We start from the raw sequence: 20,198 nt of genomic DNA, 5'->3' as shown, positions 1-20,198 counted from the left end.
AAGGGCATGAGATTATGTTTGGTTTTGTTAGAATATATTAGGTATACCCCTAGTAAACAAATCCATGTTTTAGTTATAAATTATTAAATCTATCAAGATTTGTTTCTTCAGAGATAATCCTATTTCAGAGACTTGTCTAGCAGTAACCCAGATCCCTACTTTTGTCAAATATTATTTGTTTAGCGAATTCATTATCTTGACAAGTCTTAATTCTATTGTATTCTTCCCTAACTCTTTCCTCTTTAAATTCTCTTCCATATCTAGGAGTAAAGTGCAAAGGCCATATCGTGTTATATTAGCCTTCAATATCTTAGAAGTATTAAAAACTCTTTTTGACTAGACTGACTTGTCCAAATGTGTATCAGCAGCAACAACACTGTGTATCTTCACATCATCTCTTTCCTTCCTTACAAATCAAAAATATTCCTTAATATTTAGGGATGTGCTCTTTTTGTGCTTAATTAACCTATTTTGTATTTCTGTGATATAATTTACAACAGCATTGAAAGTAGGAAGCCAGATTAGTTGAGATGTTGAGAATAATCCCAGAGAAGTGGGTTTAGCCACCCCTGTTTATGTTGATCTCAAATTCCCTCTGGTAGCCCAGCCTGAGAAATCTTATTACCTCTTATCTTCCAAAGGAAAATCAAAGACACATGGAAGTGAGGACGTTATAAGAGTAATAGAGTTTTAGAGAACCCAATCAACAGGTACATGTTCTACTCTGGCCTTTACCAAATATCCAGAAACAAACTGGTGATTGCTGTATTTTTTAGCCTAGTTTTAATAATGCAGGCAAGAGCAGAGTCCTTTTTTTTAATGATGATAAACACCTTGTTGATCACAAAGCTTTCATTACATGGCAGGATTTTGAAAGGAGGCTTTGAGAAAAAGCACCCCTTCTGGATAAAAGTGATCAAGGAGTAAACTCAGAGAGGAAAAGCAAAAAATAGATGTGATGAAATATAAATATATGGGGGGAGGGAATAAATATTTCAAATATTTTGAGGAAAGGTCTTGCTGAAACCTCCCAAGAAAAGATGGTGACTTACTCTGTCATGCTTATGTCAATGCTAATGAAACCTAATATCAGAAAGACCTAAGTTCAAATCCAGTCTCAGTCAGGTCCTGTATATAACTCTAGACAAGCCATTTCACTTGTCTGCCTCATTCTTCCACTGGGGGAAATAGTAGTTTTTGAGTTTTTGAGGATCAAATGAGAGAATATTTGTAAAAAGCTCTAAGTACAGGGCCTGGCACTTAATAAACAATAAATGTTTCCTTCCTTTTTTCCTGTTAACTGATTTCCTAGTTTTCCTTACATGAAGGGAGAATATGGTGACCTCTCCTGGAGAGTGTGGCAACCTCAAGTTTGGACTCCTTTTTGGAGAAATGAATGAATGAATGAAATGGCTAAAATAAAGAAAAACATTTATTAAACATTTACTTTTTGCCAAACACTATACTGAGTGCTGGAGATACAAATAGAAAAATCAAGATGGCCCCTACTTTCCAAGAGCTTACACTCTTAAGTTGAGGATATAACACATAAAAGAAAGTTCAGATCTGAGAGTCCTTCAGGTTTAACTTTAGGGTGAATGGTAAGGCCCAGCGGTGCTTAAATTACATTTGTTAGTCAGATGATTGTGCTGAGGGTTCTGGAGGGAATAGAGTCAAGACAACTGGTAGGCTTGGTGGGTCTCCATCACCCCCAAAACTCCCATCTCATCCAAGCACTGGGGCAGTTCAGCACCTTGGACAAGGGCAGAGGCTGGGGAAGCAAACACAGGGATTAGGTCAGGCCTTGCCATCTCCCTGGCCATCCCAGGTAGGTTTCAGTTGGTAAAACTGAAAAAGCAAAGTGCTTTTTAGTGAGAATGTGGATTCAAAGAGAAGTGAATAAAACCCAAAATGAAATGATCCAGTGAATGGACTGGGGTAAATAGCCCACTGAGAAAGAGCAAAGGCAATAAGAGGAAATAAAGCAGAGTCTAAAGGAAGGAAATATCACAAGAGCAGATTTTAGAAGAGAGACTCTACTCAAAAACTGAGGAGAAGATTCTAAAGGGTTTATGTGTACTAAGCAAAAGCCAAGCTGATGGTCAGCTGGCTGCAGCCCAGACTAATTAAGCATAGGCTTTGTGCAGAAGTCTGTGTCTTGAGGGAGATAACAAAAATTACATCAGATATAGACTGGCCCTCACAGAACTCACAATCATGTCAAATGCAAATAACCAGAGGAAAGAGCAAAAGTCCTCCAGTGTATACAAGTAGTAAAGATCCTGTTCCCTCAGGAATCTCAAGGACTTAAAGAAAAAATTGGGCCAACATCTCTGGGAGATCAGCCAAAACAGACTCTAAGGACAGGTTCAACAAAGGAAGGGAATACTGGAGTGTTTCATATTCCCTGTGCCTCCTCTTAGCAACACAGCATCAAAGAAATTTTATCTCAGGGTCAAGAAACTTTCTGGAAGGAGCCAGAAAATAAATATTGTAAGCTTTATGAACCAGAGGCAAAATTGATTGTGTTGGATAGCTATATATACAAGAGAGAAATTTTCTATATTTTACTGGTAAAATTAAAATTAATAATAATAATAGAGTACAGATTTTATAACAGGTTTATTGATGAGAAGAGGGCATTTCTTGGTTACATTTTGATTAATTGGGGTTCATAATTCATATTACCCATCATCAAAATAGATTACAAACATCCTTCTATTAATACTGATTTGTCATGAGATTTTATGCATTTAATCCTTGAAAATGACTTTTCATACAGATAGGTGGCCAAATACTTATATCAGTCTCAAAGCATGTGATTTTTATTGAATGTATTCATCACTTAGAAAAGGCATTTAGAAATTTCTGTTAGATTCTTCTCTTGATGTTTTCCAAAGGTAGAAATCCCCCAACTGCACAGTTAAATAAATGAATTTTGCAACATGCAAATCAGGAGAGTAGTAAACATACCCCTCCTTAGATCATACTATCTTGGAAGAATTGAAAATTTACAGGTCTCTAGGAAATATTTCTAATCTCACCCCCAAACCTATAACCAACTGAGGAGAGAAGGTGGACTCGTCAAGAAAGCCATTCTTACCCACCATTTGGGGAGCCCGAGGTTACCTGGGTCTCTTGTGGAAGCGTGAGCCACTGCACTTGCATCGAATTCTGAAAAGAATTACATTGAAAATTGCTACTGGAGCTGGAGTTTAAGCTCAGAAAACAGATGCACTATAAATTCGTGTTGTAATGGAGGTCTCATTTCCCATTTAACTTCTGACACTACAAGAAATATATAAAACAGCTTGACATTACTCATAATTTAAACAAGATTTATTGTCACTAAATTGACTTTACGTCAGTATGTAAACCTTGGAATTTTACAATTACAAAATTTAAACAATGATTTGCCTTGTAATTTTAGGTTGAATTCATTAAGAAACATCAGGTCTGCAGCAAAAGCTAATCTCCAAATCCATTCATTGTTGTAGAACAATAGTAGTTGAGAGTGTTTCTACTTGTTCAGAAAAATTCAAGTCACAGCTCTGAGTTCAAAAAATTGTAATGGAAGTCTTTTTTTCTTGTTGTTTTAACATGATGGGTATGCACTGGTAGTAAGAAAAAATAAAATGTCAGGTACACTATGGCACTCACAGTGCCCTTGAGTTTGTGATTGCCTTACTGCAATTTGTAGGGCCCTGAGGAGCAGCTGTGGCAAATGATGGAAGTGTCTCTTTCGCCATTTTAGTACAAAAGTAATCATGGAAAATATATAAACTGTTTACACAATTACGTCCCAACAAGAACTTTTTTAATAAAGTAAAAAATATTCTTAGTTCCCTGGCTATCTATAAATAGATGAGGGACCTAATTTGGCCCATGGACCATAGTTTGCTAATTCCTGTTCTAGCTAGTTAGATAAATGAGCTTTATTACTAAATGGTGTCTGTGTCTTATGCTCCTCCTTTCTATCTCTCCCCCAGATTTACTGATTTGGACATCCAGGATATTATACATGCCCCTTCCTTACATACCCCTAAGCCCCATACCTGTAGCAAATCCTAATTAGCCAACGGCTGATTAAGAACCTGGTAGAGAAGGAAGGACTTCTTTTTGGGGATTCCCCATTCCATCACAAATTTAAAGTCAGGTGAGCCCTAGTACACAGGATTATACATTAGTTTTTAGCTTCCTTTGCCATCTTTCCCCATGCCTGTCCTAGTGGCACTAAGACTTTATTTCCAGTCCAGGTACTACACAGGAACCCAGATTGTTCATTTATTCCTAGAATTAGGTAATAAGATATTACTTTTTAAAACAATATTAAAATAAAATTTAAAATAGGCACCATCTACAGCTGTACTACTAATTCTAGATAAAAATATGCTTATCCTTTATCTAAAATTAAATCTGTTTTGCCTCCTTTTGATGTCAAAATTTTGCTATTTTACCAATGTGGTTGTGAATTAATAGACACTGTTTGCTTTTTTAGAGTTCCTCTTCCTCAGCTAAGAAGTTTGATAGAAGATGTTGCCCAAACCTTAAAATTTATGTATGGTTCTTTAAACAGGTAAATATTGTATATGTATTAATTTTATAACATTTTGACTAAGTCATTCAATGCCCTTGAGAGGCAACAAGGTATATTGGCGATAACATTGGAATTATATGACTACGCTTACCATCCTTCTTTGTTTCTTCCCAAGGTTGAATGATTTCTATTCCCACCCCATTATGGTAGCCTACATATCATGAGTCTTCTTCCAATTGAATTTTATAATGGCATTTTAAACAGGGGATAGTGGCAAGCACATGTGTTTTGCATCCACTACTCTGGAAAGTCCAAGAGTCATGTGTATCATAGGGGAAATTCAGATGAGATATTATGGTTAATAACTTCAGTGTCAAACAGATGATGTTGTTCTGACTTCACATTCACATTTTTGCAGTGCATTCTGTGAGGCAGAGAATGTTGCTCGATTGGATCATTTTTTCAACTTGTTCTTCCAAAGAGCAATTCAGCCTGAAAAGCTTTACTCCAGTACCTGTACTCAGTCCTATGATGCTTCCTTCTCACTATTCACCGACACTCTGCCTGGTGTTCAATGGCTCACACTACCACAAGAGACCCAGGTAACCTTGGGCTCCCCAAATAGCCAAGAATGGCTTTCTTGACAAGTCCACCTTCTCTCCTCAGTTGGTTATGGGTTTGGGGTGAGATCAGAAATCCTTCCTAGGGACTTGTAAGTTTTCAGTTCTTCCAAAATGGAATGATCTAAGGAGGGGTATGTTTACTACTCTTCTGACTTGTGCTGTGCTCTTGGGAGTGAGATCATTTGATCAGGAAGCATTTCTTAAGCTCCTTCTCTGTACTGGCCACTGAGCTGGGAACTAGGGAATATTAGTTTAAGGAAAAAAGCAATTTTTTAAAAGGAAGCTAACATTCTGTCAGGGAAGAAGAATGAATAAAAAAGTCATCCATTGAAGAAAGATAGAAATACTCTTTTTATAAAGAAAAAATAACTCGGGCTTTATCATTCTAGATTGTCATATAGACTTTTTAAAAATAGGGTGGTATTTCTGTTCATGCAGAACACATTATTGGGGAGTAAAGCGCCCAAGAGTTTGGGGTTTTATGAGATTTGGGCTGTTAGATTAGGCTTACATAGGAAAAAGAAGATGACTCAAGAAGGAAGGTCCTTACTTAAAGTACAAACTTTGCTAAGAAGAAGAAAATGAAAACAGGCCATGCTTTACTTGATTGAAGATGTTCAGTAAAAGCTTTTGCCATTACACTGTTTAACACCACACTGTGGGGTTGATTTAGTGGTCCTCTTGAAGGGGGAGGTTTACTAGTATCTGCCTAAGCATCAGACACCTTGTGTGACTCAAACCTTGTCCTTCCACCTCCAGATGACCAGAGTGTGACAGGACCAGTAACAGCAGTCCTGACACTGCCAAAAGTCTGTTCCTCCTAAAGACAGTCACCATTCCATGACCCTGTGTCTGGGTGAACGCTCCCACATAAATTCACAGTTTAGTTCTGCTTATTGGCACTTAGTACCAAGCTAATTCATGATAAATTTTATTGGATTTAACAAGTTTCATCATTATAACATTTTACTGGTCTTTCCCTATAAGAAGATATAACTTCATATGTTGGGAGATATGCATCAACAGGCCTATATGTTGGAAATTGCTTAATTTCAACTGCACATCTTGCTAATTTATCATGGGCCTGTTTGATCTGGCTATATAGAAAAATTACTAACCATGACATATGTTCAGTACTATATTAGACTTCAGGTGGGGACAGAAATATAAGGAATGAGCTTGCCTGCTAGAAGGTTCCAAGTCTAGTTAAGGAGACAAGATAAATGCATCAGGAAAAAAAAATGGTAGCTAGTAGTGCAGTAGATGGAATCCTGGACTTGGGACTAAGGAGGCCTTAGATTTACAATCTGCATGACAACAATGGGCCCAGTTTCTTCATTTCTAAGACTCAAAGGTCTCTATGAACCCTTACACCTCTGACTTTTTTATTAGTTGTATCCTCAGTGATCAGCACATTATTATCTGGTGCTTAATAAATGTTTATTGGATTAAATTGAACTGACAGCAAAAAATCAAGGAGGCAAAGTCTTCAATTGTGTGATAGACTGTTAGAATACAAAAAGGAAAGGAATAAGCAAATATACCGATTTCTTTTTTAAAGGGTGACTCTTATTTATCTTCTGATAAGTTGTCCTGAAGTTCCCCATAAAGAAGTTAAAGGCTAAAGAACATACATACTCGTCCCTGATTTTTTTATTTATTTTACTCAACAGTCCTGCAGAGCCTTTTATGTTTTCCAGTTTCTCCCTTTGTGTTCTAGATAGTAGGGGTATGCTGGCTCAGTTTCTCCCTATTAACAAATAAGGAATTCTGGATAAATGCTTATATTTGTGTGGTGTCTGGCCCTTGGGCTCTTACCTTTAGACCTGTTACTCTCACAGTAAGAATGAAGCATGGGTACTTTTGACCAAACATTTAGAGCTTTTACTTTGATTTTACTTTTTTTGGTATGTATTGGAGTGAGTACATTTTTTCTTAAAGGATATGGGACCAACCAGAGAAATACTAGGGCATTAAATGCCATAATTCAATAATGGAGGCACCCACTAGCCAATGGGAATCTCCTTCGTAACACAAACACACACAAACATAAAAGAAACTAAGAGTATATATTATATGGTGAAAAATATGGGTCATCAAATAAGTATGGACATGTCAAGAGGCATGACTAATGTTTCAGAAAGTTGCATAATCTTGGCCAATGTTTCCTTCAGCCCTGTAGGGAACATATTTGCTTTTTAAAACGTGTTGCCTCCTAAGGAGCAGCACATTTATCAACCAATCTCACTCCCAGCCTCTTGGTCAGTTTAAATTTATGTTACAAAAATAAAACTCCTCTTGAGCTCTTTTTACAGTTTGGACACCTCTGAGAATGAGTCAGACCCTCTGAGACATTTCTATAGCAACAAATCTAAATCCTACATAACGGCAGAATTCCCAGTGGCTCACTTGGTTAGTCATCTTATGCCAGATCCCAGGACTGGGGTCCCATTCTCTTCTTCATCCATTCAAGCAATAAGATCAGCATGGTTTTTGTACAAAAACTCTGTGCTAAAGGGGCAGGCCAGGAGAACATTGATATTGCACCTTTTTAAAAAACCTCAACTACAGAGAACTATAAGGAAATTTAAAGAAGTTTTGTATGGCCTTTGAGGATATTCAGGTTGAATGGTTGTTTGCTTTTAAGAACATTGTTTAAATGGTTTTTTTTTTTTAATTGAGTTTATTTAGAACTCCAGGAGCAACAGAATTGCTCCATGAGTTTTTCATTGAATACAAGTTGAAACCTACTTCTCCTAATTAGTGTTATTGATGGTGCCTCTATTTTAAAAACTATCCAGTAATTGTTTTGTAAATGCAAAAAGAAAAAGGGTGTAATATTTCTTAACAAGTAATAAGAAGAAATACCAATTCATTCTGATTAATACATATAAATTACCTGCCTCTTCAGCAATTTGCCAGTGAATGGTTCTTAATAATTTTGGATTCTGTTTGTATTATGTTCTTTTTTTAGATGGAAATCGACATGGTATTAAATGATTTGGAGGCAGCAGATTTTGCAGAACTGGTGAGAGAAGAAAGTTTTAATGCTGATGACTGATTTGATGGGATTTTAAAATTTTTATTATATTTTTTTCCAATTTATTAAAACTCACCTCTTCTCCCTCCTACCTTTCCTATCCCCACTGAAAAAGAAAAAAATATATATGTGAATGTATGTGCATGGAAATGTATATTTTCAATCAAAACAAACTTCCACATTGATCATATCATATATATGTATGTATGTATGATTACCTATACATACGTATATAAATATGCATTGTGTGCATATATGTGTGTGCACCCTGAATTTCTTTCCTCTGTGCTAAGAGGTGGGACTCATGTTTCAATCCCAAGTCTTCCAGAATCATGGCTGGTCACTGCATTAATCTTAGTGCAGTTATTATACAGGTTGTTCTCCTGGTTCTGCTTCCTTCTTCCCCTCAGTTTGTACAAGTCTTCCCAGGTTTCTCTGAAGCCATCCCTGGTATATTCAAAAAAAGGAAGGTGAGTCTCTTCCTGACTCCAGGCCTGATCCCTCACCATTCCTCAACCAGAGAATGACTTTTGGCTTTATAACTTTGATCTTTATAAGAAAGGTTCTCCAAAGACTTTTTCCCCACTGTGATGATGAACAGCTTCCTCCTCCTGAGCAGGCCTGGACAGCCAGGGCCCCCGCCTTTCAGGGGGTGAATGGAGTTTGGGTGGAGTCTCTGCAGTGGGGTGGAGGGCCCAGGCCCAAGCTCTCTTGCCCGGGCATGAAGCCTGGCAGGGCAGATGTGCTGAGTGGCAATGAGAACGAGAGCTCTTCAGGATTCATGAAGGTTTTCCTTGTCCTGGCAAAACAGCAATCCAGCATTCCTTGTGTTTGCCTCACTGAATCCTCCTAACAGTCCTGTGAGGTGGAGAAGCCATCTTCTCATTATCTCTTTGTTACGGATAAGGAAAATGGGAGCCCCAGTGAGGTTGAGCCCATCTCAGATGTAACAGGATTGGAACCTGGGTCTCTGAAAGCAGCCAGCCCTCCCCAACTGCATACAGGAACTCTGGAGCAGTCGGGTGGGCACCTCATGGGGCAGCCTGAGGGCAGATTGAGTCACTTCCTTGAATTTAGGATGATTTTCTTAATTAGCTGTGTCACAAAGGGATCCTCCCCTTTCCCTCTTACTTTGCTTAAAAAAGTATCTAGCATAGTTGTCATAGTGATTAAAGTGGTAGGCCTGGAAATAGGAGAACCTGAATTCAAATACAGTCTCAGATACTTCCTAGCTGTGAGACCCTAGGGAAGTTGCTTTACCATGTTTGCCTCAGTTTCCTCATCTGTAAAATGAGCCAGAAAAGGAAATGACAAACTGCTCTATCATCTCTGCTGAGAAAACCCCAAAATGGGCTCACAAAGAGTCAGACCTGACGAATCGACTTAACAGCAACCATAAATATTCTGGATGAAAGTCAGCTGGACAGAATGAGAGATTGGACATAAAAGTGATCTCGGCATCAGGAAGACAGGTTTCGAATCCCATTTCTGACATGCACATCATCTAACCTCTGTTCTGGGCAGCCTGCTAAGACTGATTCAGGAAATAACTACTTGTTGCTAACACTTGGGGTCCAGATAGATAAAACACGCTTCTTCCGAGCCTTTAGACTCTAAGAGGAGAAGCCATGTACGAGCCAGTGAGGGCTTTGGAGAAATGCCAGTGCCTCTACAGTCAGGGAGGCTCATCCAGCATCTGGCCACCTTTCTTCCCCTCATCCCGTCTCTTGCCCAGGGACTTAACCATCCATGCTGCTGTCTCCTCCTAGTACCTCAGACTCCACACCACTCCATTCCACATTCATCTATTTGCTGTGCCGTGGATCCCACTCATATTCCTCTGTCAGGCCATCCCTTCCTATCATCCTGGGTCCCCAGGGTCACTTCTTGTGAAAGTAATTTCCACCCCCAGCCCCCCCCCCCCCCCCCCCCCCCCCCCCCTGTGCGGGGCGCCCCCCCCCCCCCCCCCCCCCCCCCCCCCCCCCCCAGCCCCCACCCCCGGTTGTGAGTGTGCTCAGCCTCTCCACCCATCAGGCTTCCTCTCATCTGAAATCTCACACCCCCTCCTCTTATTATCATGCATCCCTTGCTAAAACCAGCTTGGATTACACCTTCCTTCCAACCGCCTCCTCTGTTCCCCCTCCTTATTTAGCCTCATTTATTTTAGCCTCAATTAAGGCTACCCCTGGGCTTAGCACATAGTAGACATTTAAAGGTCAGAGCTATCTCTACACTATATTGAGGCATCAATGAAGAGACAAAGAAATACTAAAAATTTTAAACTGACTGTAATGGTATGCTGTCTTTTTTCAGTCTGAAGATTACTACAACATGAGGCGTCTATACACAATATTGGGGTGTTCTCTGTTTTTTAAGGTGAGAAAACTGATGGATTCAAACCTGAAATATTTGTAACTGTGTCATATGTTTATCCTAAGACGAGTCTAAAAATAACTTTTATCAAAATTAGTCATAACTGTAAAACTGTAGTCTTTTAATTTAATATGAGATACAATTTCAGTAAAACAAAGTATTGTAGCTTAATACATGTAAACATTAATCACTGGTTTATTTTTTCTTACACTGAAAAATCGGTAATAAGTAGAAAAAGGACAAGTTATATGATTTGAAAGAGTTGATTATATGCAAAATTTCTCATTTTGTGCAAAAGCATGCCTAGCATGATAGGATACAGTGCTGTTATTCATTATTGTCTTTTTAAATTGAAAAAAATTAATTAAACTAGGATAAAGTAGTGATATTCTAAAGAAAGCAAATTAAGGAATAATTAAGATATATTTAGTGGTCCAGTATACAGAGCTCAGTCCTGAAGTAGGAAGACCTAAGTTCAAAACTAGCCCTACATACTTCCTGGCTGTTTGACCCTGGACAAGTCAATTAACCTTCTTTGCCTCAGTTTCCTCATCTACAAAAAGAGCTGAAGAAGGAAATGGCAAACCACTCCAGTATCTTTACTGAGAAAACCCCAAATGGGATCACAGAGAATTGGAAACAACTGAACAACAATATGTTTAGTTTGTAATGTTGTTAGATTCTTTTAATAAACTGTTTGCCTAAAGGTACCTTAGTTTTAGCCAATCTGTCCAGAGAGCCTCCCACACTTAATAATTGTGTAATTGTGGTCAATCTGTTCCATTCCTCGGAGCCCCAGTTCCTCATCTGTAATGGTATACTATCTGTCTCAAAAAATTGTGAGGAAACTGCTTCTTGATTCACAAAACAATATGTGAGGGTTTTTTTTTTTTTAATCTCTGCCAGGTGGGGGCCTTCAGGCATGTACCTGATCTTGTGTTTGATTCTAAAGAAATAACATATCTTTTTAATGTAATATTAATTATCACAATAGTCACTATTTATATTACCCTTTAAGGTTCTGAACCAAACAACAACCTTGTTAGGTAAGCATACAGATCTTACTCGTCTCATCTTGCAGATGAGGAAACTGAGGGTAGGGCAAATTAAATGATTTGGTCTGAGTCACTATAGGAAGCAAGATTAAACAAGTCTCTAAACTCCCTGAAGTTTGTACAATAGAGATGGGAGAGGTTGCAGCTCACTGCCCCAAGATCTCAAGCTCTTTCTGTTCTTAGGTCACTGTTGGAAGATTGTACAGCTAGCAAACCTCCAGCAAGTGAGGCTTTCCCCACAAAATAGCCTAAGAAACTCTGAGAAAACTTAACTCCTATTCTATTAAATTACTTTATGTAGCTGTTCAACCTAGTGGAATCCCCTAGAGAAGTCTGATTATATAACAGTCTGCTCTGTCCCAGAGTTTCTAAGGATGCCAAGGTTGGAACTCTCCCTGCGTCCTGTTTCTAATTAATAAATAAAAGGTTCCCATGGTAGTTCCTGTTCTGAATATAACATGAGATTTGTTTCTTTGATAGAAACACAGCCAGGTAGTGTCCAAGACTGCCTCAGCGTTCTATCCACTTTGCCACATTGACTCCCCTTTATTAACCTAATAAATGAAATGTTGTGAGGTTCTTTTTTAAAAAAATGTTTGTTAATAGCATCTTTTCTCTCCTCCCTTCTCATCTTCTAACCTTAAAATCTCAGGGTCATTTTTCTTCCTTCTTCAGATCCCATATATAGTCATTCCACTTTCCTAGCATATATCTTTTTCTTTTCATTCCTAACACTGGTGCTCAGGTCCAAGCTCCTTAAGCTAGACTTTCACAAAGCCTTAATTAAGTTCTTGCTGGTCTTCAAAGGCTGCCAACCCCTTTTTAGGATGGTTCAGTCATTTTCAGTGGCATTTCACTCCCCATGGCCTCATTTGGGGTTTTCTTGGCAAAGACGCTAGAATGGTTTGCCATTTCCTTCTCCAGCTCATTTTATAAATGAGGGAACTGAGGTAAACAGGAGTAAATGATTTGCCCAGGGTCACACAGCCAGTAGGTGTCTGAGGTCAGATTTGAACTCAGGTCCTTTTGACTTCAGGCTTAGTTCTCTATCCACTATACTATTCACACCCAAATGAAACCTGAAATCCTTAGTGGAACATTTAAGACCCTCCACAATCTGGCCACAAACTACCTATCCAAATGTCTTGCCTTTGATCTTCCTCCATTCCAGACAAAATCCAACCATTGCTTTTCCACAAAACACCTTGATGCCTTCCTTCTTCCCCCAGCTTTGCCTGTCAAAATGTTTTCCTCCCCTCAGTAGAGCAGACATGTCTTCTCCCCCTGCCCAGTCAGAAGTCATCCTTCCTATAGCCCATTGTGTACATTTATCCTAGTTATTGATTATCTGTGTATGTTTCATCTTCCCTTCTCTATTAGAGCCCCTCGAGGACATCAAATTTGCTATCTATGGCATCCTGCAGTGTTAGACAATTAACATAAGTTGTAGCTCAATCATTTTTTTAAGATTGAATTGTATTGCTTATAACTTAGGAAAAAGTTCAAGAGATACCATTGGAAGTAACTTTCTCCCTCTTTGCTTCCCTTTCAAGGGCTATTTGATTTGCAGCCACTTGCCAAAGGATGACCTGATTGACATCACCATGTATTGTCGACATTATTGCCTGCTCCCGTTAGTTTCTGAACAAAGGATCGGTCACTTAGTCATATGGAGAGAAGTGTTCCCACGACACCATCTTCAACCTGCTTCTGAACCAGATGCTCAAGTCTTTCAGGAGCCTGAGGGAAGATATTTTTTATTAATTGTTGGTTTGGTAAGTTATCCCTCCAGTCATTCTTAGAATCACCTTCCTCACCCCTTCCCATATCTGATTTTCTGAATAGATTTTTAAGCAAAAAGGGAAATGCAAAACATTCATCAAACCAAAGGAATATTTTCAATATTGGAAACCATAGTAGCTGAATTTCTTCCTTGAAGCCCCCTAATGGGAACTCTGGTGAAATTAAGAGACAAACACTTCAGGGTTCCATTTAGGAGTTTTCCTCCGACTATGCCAGGTTCAGGCTCTATTTTCTCTATGGGCAGTAAAGAAAGATGTGGCAAGTAGGGAATTGTGAGAGAGCAGAAAAAGGAGGCTACCACCAAAAAAGTAAGAAATTTAGAAAATGGTTGAAGGAGTTCAGAATTCTGGATAGATTTGTATAGAGTTTTTTTAGAATAAAAAATTACATTCACTAACTTATTATTAAAATTTACTATTTCCTTCAATTACTTTTCTTAGACATTCGATTGAGAAAGGGTCCATAGGCCTTCCTTCACCAGACTGCCACAAGAGTCCTGGTTTCAAGTGTTCTAGAATGACCATAGATCTTAGATTCATCTTTTCCAATCTCCTCATTCTACTGATTAAGATGCTCCAGAGTTATGGAACTTTCTCAGGATCAACCAGGTGGTAAATCCCAGAGCCAAGTCATTGGATCACAAACCACAGGCTTTTGTCAGTGTGCCATGTTATCTTGCTGGGTAACCAACAGCACCATCAGGGCAGGGTTATGTTGGAACCAGTTTCTAGTAAGAACCTAAGGTGTGGTTTAGAGGGGATAGGGAAGAAAAGTGATTATTAGGCACATGGGTAGGACACTTTTAAAACTGGCTGGGAAAAGAAGTTCAGGGAGCTATATCCATAGCTCAGCCATATAAAGTGACAATAATGATAATTAATAATAATAGCAGTGTAATTGTTGTTATTTGTTACCACATCAGAACCTCATGACAACCCTGAGATGTAAGCGCTGTTCTATCCTCATTTTACAGATGAGAAAACTGAAGTTAAGTGATTTGCTCAGGGTCACCCTAAAAGCTCAGTACCATTCATAGCATCCCCAACTGCCACCAATAGAAGGTTAGAGGTTAGAGGATAGTTTTTCTACCTTTTCTGCCTGTGAAATGTTCTTCCTTGCTTCCTTCTGCCCTCCAGTATTAGAGAGGCATGTTTTCTGCCCACTATAAACATCAGAGCAAGAAGAAACAATGGCAAGAAGCTGTCTGGTGACTGCATCCATCCTTCCCCTGGCGCTCAGCAGTTTTCTAAAAGGAGACCATGAGCAGAGGGTCTCCCTTCAAATATGGAAGGCAAGGAGCATTGTAACAAGAGTGCACTGCCTTTTGTGTTTCTGTGAGTGCCCAGTACCTGTGTGTGAACCAAGTCCAGGCTATGGCCTGGAAGGAGGTGGTAGGGACGGCACTGAGACTCAGGGCCCTCTCTGAGCTGATCAGGAAGCATGAAGTGTTCCTTCAAAGAAAGGAGCAAGACCTAAAGGAGAAAAGGAAGAAGCTAAACGGGCATTGTGGCTTGGAACACAAAGCTGGAGGAGGAAGAATGGGACCCAGAGAAGGCAGGGAAGGGATCTTGAGGAAGGGCCGCTCGTGGTTCAGAGCCAAAAGCTGCCTCTGAGAACTAGAGCACTGTGTGTGACTCTCACTATGGTGAGATACTTCTTTCTGGATGCTTGCAATATTTTTTCTTTGACATGGAAGCTTTGAGTTTAAGCTAACATTTTCTGGGCACTTTTCTTTTGGAGATTTCTTTCAGGATATAATCAGTGGACCTTTGTATCTTCACTTTTCCTCTGGGTTCTAATAGATCTGAGTAGTTTTCATTTGTGATTTCTTAAAATATAATTTTTTTAAAAAATAATAATACTTTTCAAGAAGTCTAGCAATTTTTAATTTCTCTATCCTTGATCTCTTGTCTAGGCCACATTTTAGTCACAGATAACTTACATTTTCTTTTTTCAATCTTTTGATTTTGTTCTAATAATTCTTAATGTCTCATGGAGTGTTTGATTTTTCTTTAGCCTTTTCTAATATTCAGGAAGTTCTTTTCTGGGGTAAGATTTACCACTTTCTCCTCTAAGCCATTTATTCTTCTTCCAATTCTTTTCTCCAGAACTTCAATTTCCTTCTTTACCTCTTGCTTCACTTATGGGTATTTTTGTGGCTTTGTGAAAAACTCAATTTTTTCTCCTTTTAAGTCTCTCCTTGCAGTTTTAGTTCTTTTCCTTCCTTTAGGAGATCTTCATGTATGCCATAATTTTTTGATGCAGTTGAAGTTTTCTTTGATTTTGTTCATTTATCTTCTGATTCATTCATTTCTCCTGCTTTAGCCCCTGAATTGGGGCTTACTTCTAAGGCCAGTCTCTTCCCCTGCTGCACTTATAGATGTGAATGGTTGGCACTGCTTAATATTTCCTGAATATATCTGGACTTTTTCATTGACCTCCACCTTCCAAACTTAGCCTCCCTGGACCTTCAAATTGGAGAGTGCTGGACTCTCAGGACTGAGATGTCAAGAAACATCTGAGCCTGAGATGTCCCAGTCTAATCACAATCAGGTCGTTACCACCATTCGTTATCACTTCCAAAGTTCTCAAAATAGGGCTTTCTTACCATTCTGGGATTTCTTCAAAGGAACCCTTTATTCTTGAAGCCTCTGGATACAGGGATTTGAAGTTATTAAAATCATAGAACTCATTAAATAGATGGATTCAAAACATTAAAAAAGTGACTTCTAAAAGCAAGCATGACCAGGTCAAGATCAATTATGCCAGTCTCTATCCATCTAGTTTTCTTACCGTTTCTAGACTGGTGGATTAAGGGAATGCTATAGACATTCCCAGATTTCAGCAAAACAATTAGCAAAACAAAACTGTTAATTGTCCTGGACAACATGGAGAGAAAAGTGGGTAAAGTATCATACCTCTAAACAAATTTGTAACTGAATAAATGATCAGTCCCAAAGAGTAATTCCAAATGTATGGAATTTGTTAGTGAAGTATCTCACAGACCTGTCCTTGACCCTAGGGTTTTTTGGCATTTCTATCAATGAGTTGGACAAAACTAAAGAAGATGCTTGTAGATTTTTCAGATGATACAAAGCTGGAACAAAATACATCATCATAATAATCAAGATCCAAAAGTCAGATAAATTAATATGAGAGAATGGGATTTGGATTACTGGTATGAGGCTTATAAAATAGGGATTACAGGTTACTCCCTTGTTGGTGTTTCTTTTCCCAGTTGAGTTGACACTAGGATTCCAACATCCCCTGACCTAAATATGGAGTACTCATAACATAGGGATAATAGCTTATTCCTAACCTGACCATAAAAGAGGGATAATAGCTTATTCCTAACCTGATCATAAAGGAGAGATTACAAATTATTCCTGACCTGATGATGGAGTGCCCCTTACAAAGGTGGTCAAGACTGTCTTTGCCTGATGAGTCTTAGAAATGTAATATAAAGGTCTTTACTCTAAAAAGGATGAGGGGAGGGAGAAAACTGCTAATTTACCTCTTACCACCAAATTAGATACCACAATCACAATATAAAAAAGACAAATAGCAGTGAAGACACCTAAAAGTTCCTAGGAAGTTGTTTTTGTCCTTTGTTCTCGAATATGACCAGTGACATCAGGAAGCTGATGTCTTGATTTGCAAGTGAATTGGGTTGAAGTGAGAGAGAACTGTGCACAGTCACCAGCCTCACTCTATCCTCTGAAGTCATCTGGGTCCAGTGGCAAGCTATAGATTGGGAGGCCCAGAAATGGCTCCAATGCAGTAGGAGACCTTGGCCTTCTTAAACTAAGCTCTTTCCCAAATCTGTTTCTCTAAGGGCAACACTCAGTGATTAAGACTAAGACTTTAGCATATTTAACATCTGCCTGCCATCTAGGGGAGGGGTTGGAGGGAGGGAAGGGAAAAGTCGAAACAGAAGTGAGTGCAAGGGACAATGTTGTAAAAAATTACCCATGCATATGTTGTCAATAAAAAATTTTAAAAGTTTTTTTTAAAAAAAACTAAGTAAGAAATAAGGCAAAAAAAGCGCTTCTTTTACCTACTCAAAAAAAAGAAAATCAGGAGACAAAAGATAAGAAAAGAACCAAGAATAAATCCCTGTTCTAAAATATCTGATATGAATAATATAGAAATATATTTAATTTGATTGTATATCTATAACCTATATCAGATTGTTTGCTATCTTGGGGAGAAGGGAAGGAAGAGAGGGAGGAAGGAAAAATTTGGAACCCAAAATCTTATAAAAGTGAATGTTAAAAACTATCTTTACACATAATTTAAAAAAAATAAAACATCATTAATTATAAATTTAAAAAATAAGTAAAATATCTGTGCACAAATGTCCAAAGTTGAAGCAAGAGGGCGGAACACAACTCTATTTTTGAAAATGGACTTCCTTAAGTCAACCTGTGCGGTGGAATGAAACCCATAATTGGACTATGTACTGTGTTTAAAAGATACAAGCTGGCCACAGGGGGCACTACCACCTATTCAGAAAGCAGCATGATGTGAATAAATCCTGGGGCTAGAGATGGGAAGTTAGCATAGAGGAGGGCATTACTGAATGTCAGACAGAAGTGATATCTTTAAAATACCTAGCCTGCTCACCTTGTCAGAGAAAGAAAATGGATGAGTTTTGGAAACAAATGACAAGCCTGGGATGGAAGCAAGATGTAGCAAATAACTTTTTTTTATTTAGATAAATAACTAAATAAAAAAAATTTAAAAACTAAATAAATAAAATTCAATTTTTTGAATTGAATTGAAATTAAAATTGAATTGAATTGAAAATATCCTATTTTATCCTTTAAAAAGTGAAGGAGCCAACAAGAAGAAATTCTAGTTCTGGATTCAATTCTCACTCCCAGGGAGGAGTTGGTATCTGGGGAAGAAATGATGGTCACCTTGGAGGAAAATGACTATTCCATTCTAGAGTTTGTGACAGAACAGGAGAAAAGCTGGATGTAGTCAGACCTACTTGCATCCTTGGGAAAGCAGATTTCAAAGAATTTAGAGCTGGAATAGTATTCCATGGATTAAATTTATCAACCTATGAAGGGAAACCTTTCAAATGAAAAGGAGGAGGAATGAGATTTGCCTGAAAAGACCAGGGGGATGCACAGGAAACTAACCATCTTACTCAAGTTTTCAAAAAGAAGGCACAAGAGCCACAAATAAGACAGAAACAGAGTTCAAAGGCATATCAGCACCATAGAAATTGTGTCATGGTGAAGCTAAAGCATCAGGAAGACAGAAAAAGATTATCAGCTCTATGGGCATAGTAAAGAATATGAAAAAAGGAGTAGGGCCAGTGCTTGGTGTGGGCAACACAGCAATAATGGACAGTGGGAAAACACAGGACTCTCTGACTCCTTATTTGTTTTCTCTGCCAAACCTATGAACTTTATATCTCAATTGACTGGATAGAATTTGGTACTCAAAATAAGAGAGGTAGTAATAAGAGAGACCTGGTTGGTCTGGGTGGATTTAAATCCCTTGCCCTAGTTGTATCAGTCAATAAGCATTTATTATTAAACACAGGTATACTGCCAAGCACTGTGCTAAGTGCTAGAGAGGCAGAGAAAGGTCAAAACAGTCCTTACCCTCAAGGAGCTTAAGCTCCAATGGGGGGAACATTGTACTTATACAATAAAGCATTGGTAAATACAAAGTGCATACATACAGAGTAAGTGGAAAATAACTTCACAGGAGAAGGCTCTAGCACAATATCCAGCACAAACTGGGATTAGATACCCCATTGTACTTACCTGTAAATTTAGGTAATTAACAAGATTGCCCACCAGAGAACTACTAGTAAGTGCTTAAAACCCAAAGGACTTGGTAGTGTCTTAAACCGCACTAGAGAAGTCTATTTGGATAAATCCCAATTTACCTCACCCCTTCTTGCCAGTACAACCTATATATTGTCATTGTCATCTCACCCCAACAGGGACTCGAAATAAGCAGAACCACAAACCATAAAAACATTATGTCAAGGTGTAGCATATGAAGGGGAAAATAATGGACTACATTTTCTAAACAAGAAAATAATGGAGCATCTCATGAAACAAAGACATTAAAGAAGGATTTAGTCATAAATTGAGAATAGAAAGCTTAATTGAAATTGGCAATAGGGCACGTACACATTGCCCATCTTCCTCCTCAATACAGTACTAATAATAATAATTCTACAACATAATATGCTAAATGTACTGCAAAGTGTACTTGGAATATCAAAATGTAGCTTATATCAGGGAGGACCAGGAAAGACATCCTGTGAGACATGACATTTAAACTGAGTCTTGATGGAAGTCATGGATTTTATAGGGCAGAAGTGAGGAGAGACTGGTTGTCAGTACAAAGGGATGGAGACTAGAGATGGTATATCATGAATGTGGAACACCAGATGGGCCTGTGTGGCTGCTTTGTAAAATATTTGGAAACCAATACCATGGAAGAAGATTGGAAAGTTAAGAAGGGGTCTGGTTATAGAAAAACTTCTAACTACCCCAAAAGGATTTTATATTTGATGCTAGAGATAAATAGGCCCCACTGATCTCTATTTTCGGATACTAAAAGTATTGGCAGATTCAATTACTAAGACTGGATAGTTGAAACATGGCAGAAAATAGTTTATCAGCACAGGATTAGAAAAGTCTTTATTTTCTTTCTGTGTAAAAACAGAAGAAAATTGAGTCAGAAAAGTAGAGGGCAGTGAACTTCTGTTCCTGTGCAAGTTCTGGAATGGA

At 38.4% G+C, this 20,198-nt stretch overlaps 1 protein-coding gene across 2 annotated transcripts in view; it reads left to right on the top strand.

Annotated features, from left to right (window-relative positions):
* Positions 1-20,198, top strand: part of INTU (inturned planar cell polarity protein) — a 90,603-nt gene that overhangs the window by 51,619 nt on the left and 18,786 nt on the right. For both annotated transcript variants that reach the window (XM_031944083.1, XM_023505625.2), the window contains exons 7-11: positions 4,499-4,576; positions 4,956-5,139; positions 8,135-8,188; positions 10,514-10,576; positions 13,182-13,403. In XM_031944083.1, coding sequence (XP_031799943.1) covers positions 4,499-4,576; positions 4,956-5,139; positions 8,135-8,188; positions 10,514-10,576; positions 13,182-13,403 — 601 coding nt within the window. The remainder of the gene's footprint in view (positions 1-4,498; positions 4,577-4,955; positions 5,140-8,134; positions 8,189-10,513; positions 10,577-13,181; positions 13,404-20,198) is intronic.

The sequence above is a fragment of the Sarcophilus harrisii genome, chromosome 6, assembly GCF_902635505.1.
Source record: "Sarcophilus harrisii chromosome 6, mSarHar1.11, whole genome shotgun sequence".
NCBI lineage: Eukaryota > Metazoa > Chordata > Mammalia > Dasyuromorphia > Dasyuridae > Sarcophilus > Sarcophilus harrisii.
Note: the sequence above shows the minus strand (reverse complement) of the source record. Positions and strands in the feature narration are given on the sequence as shown.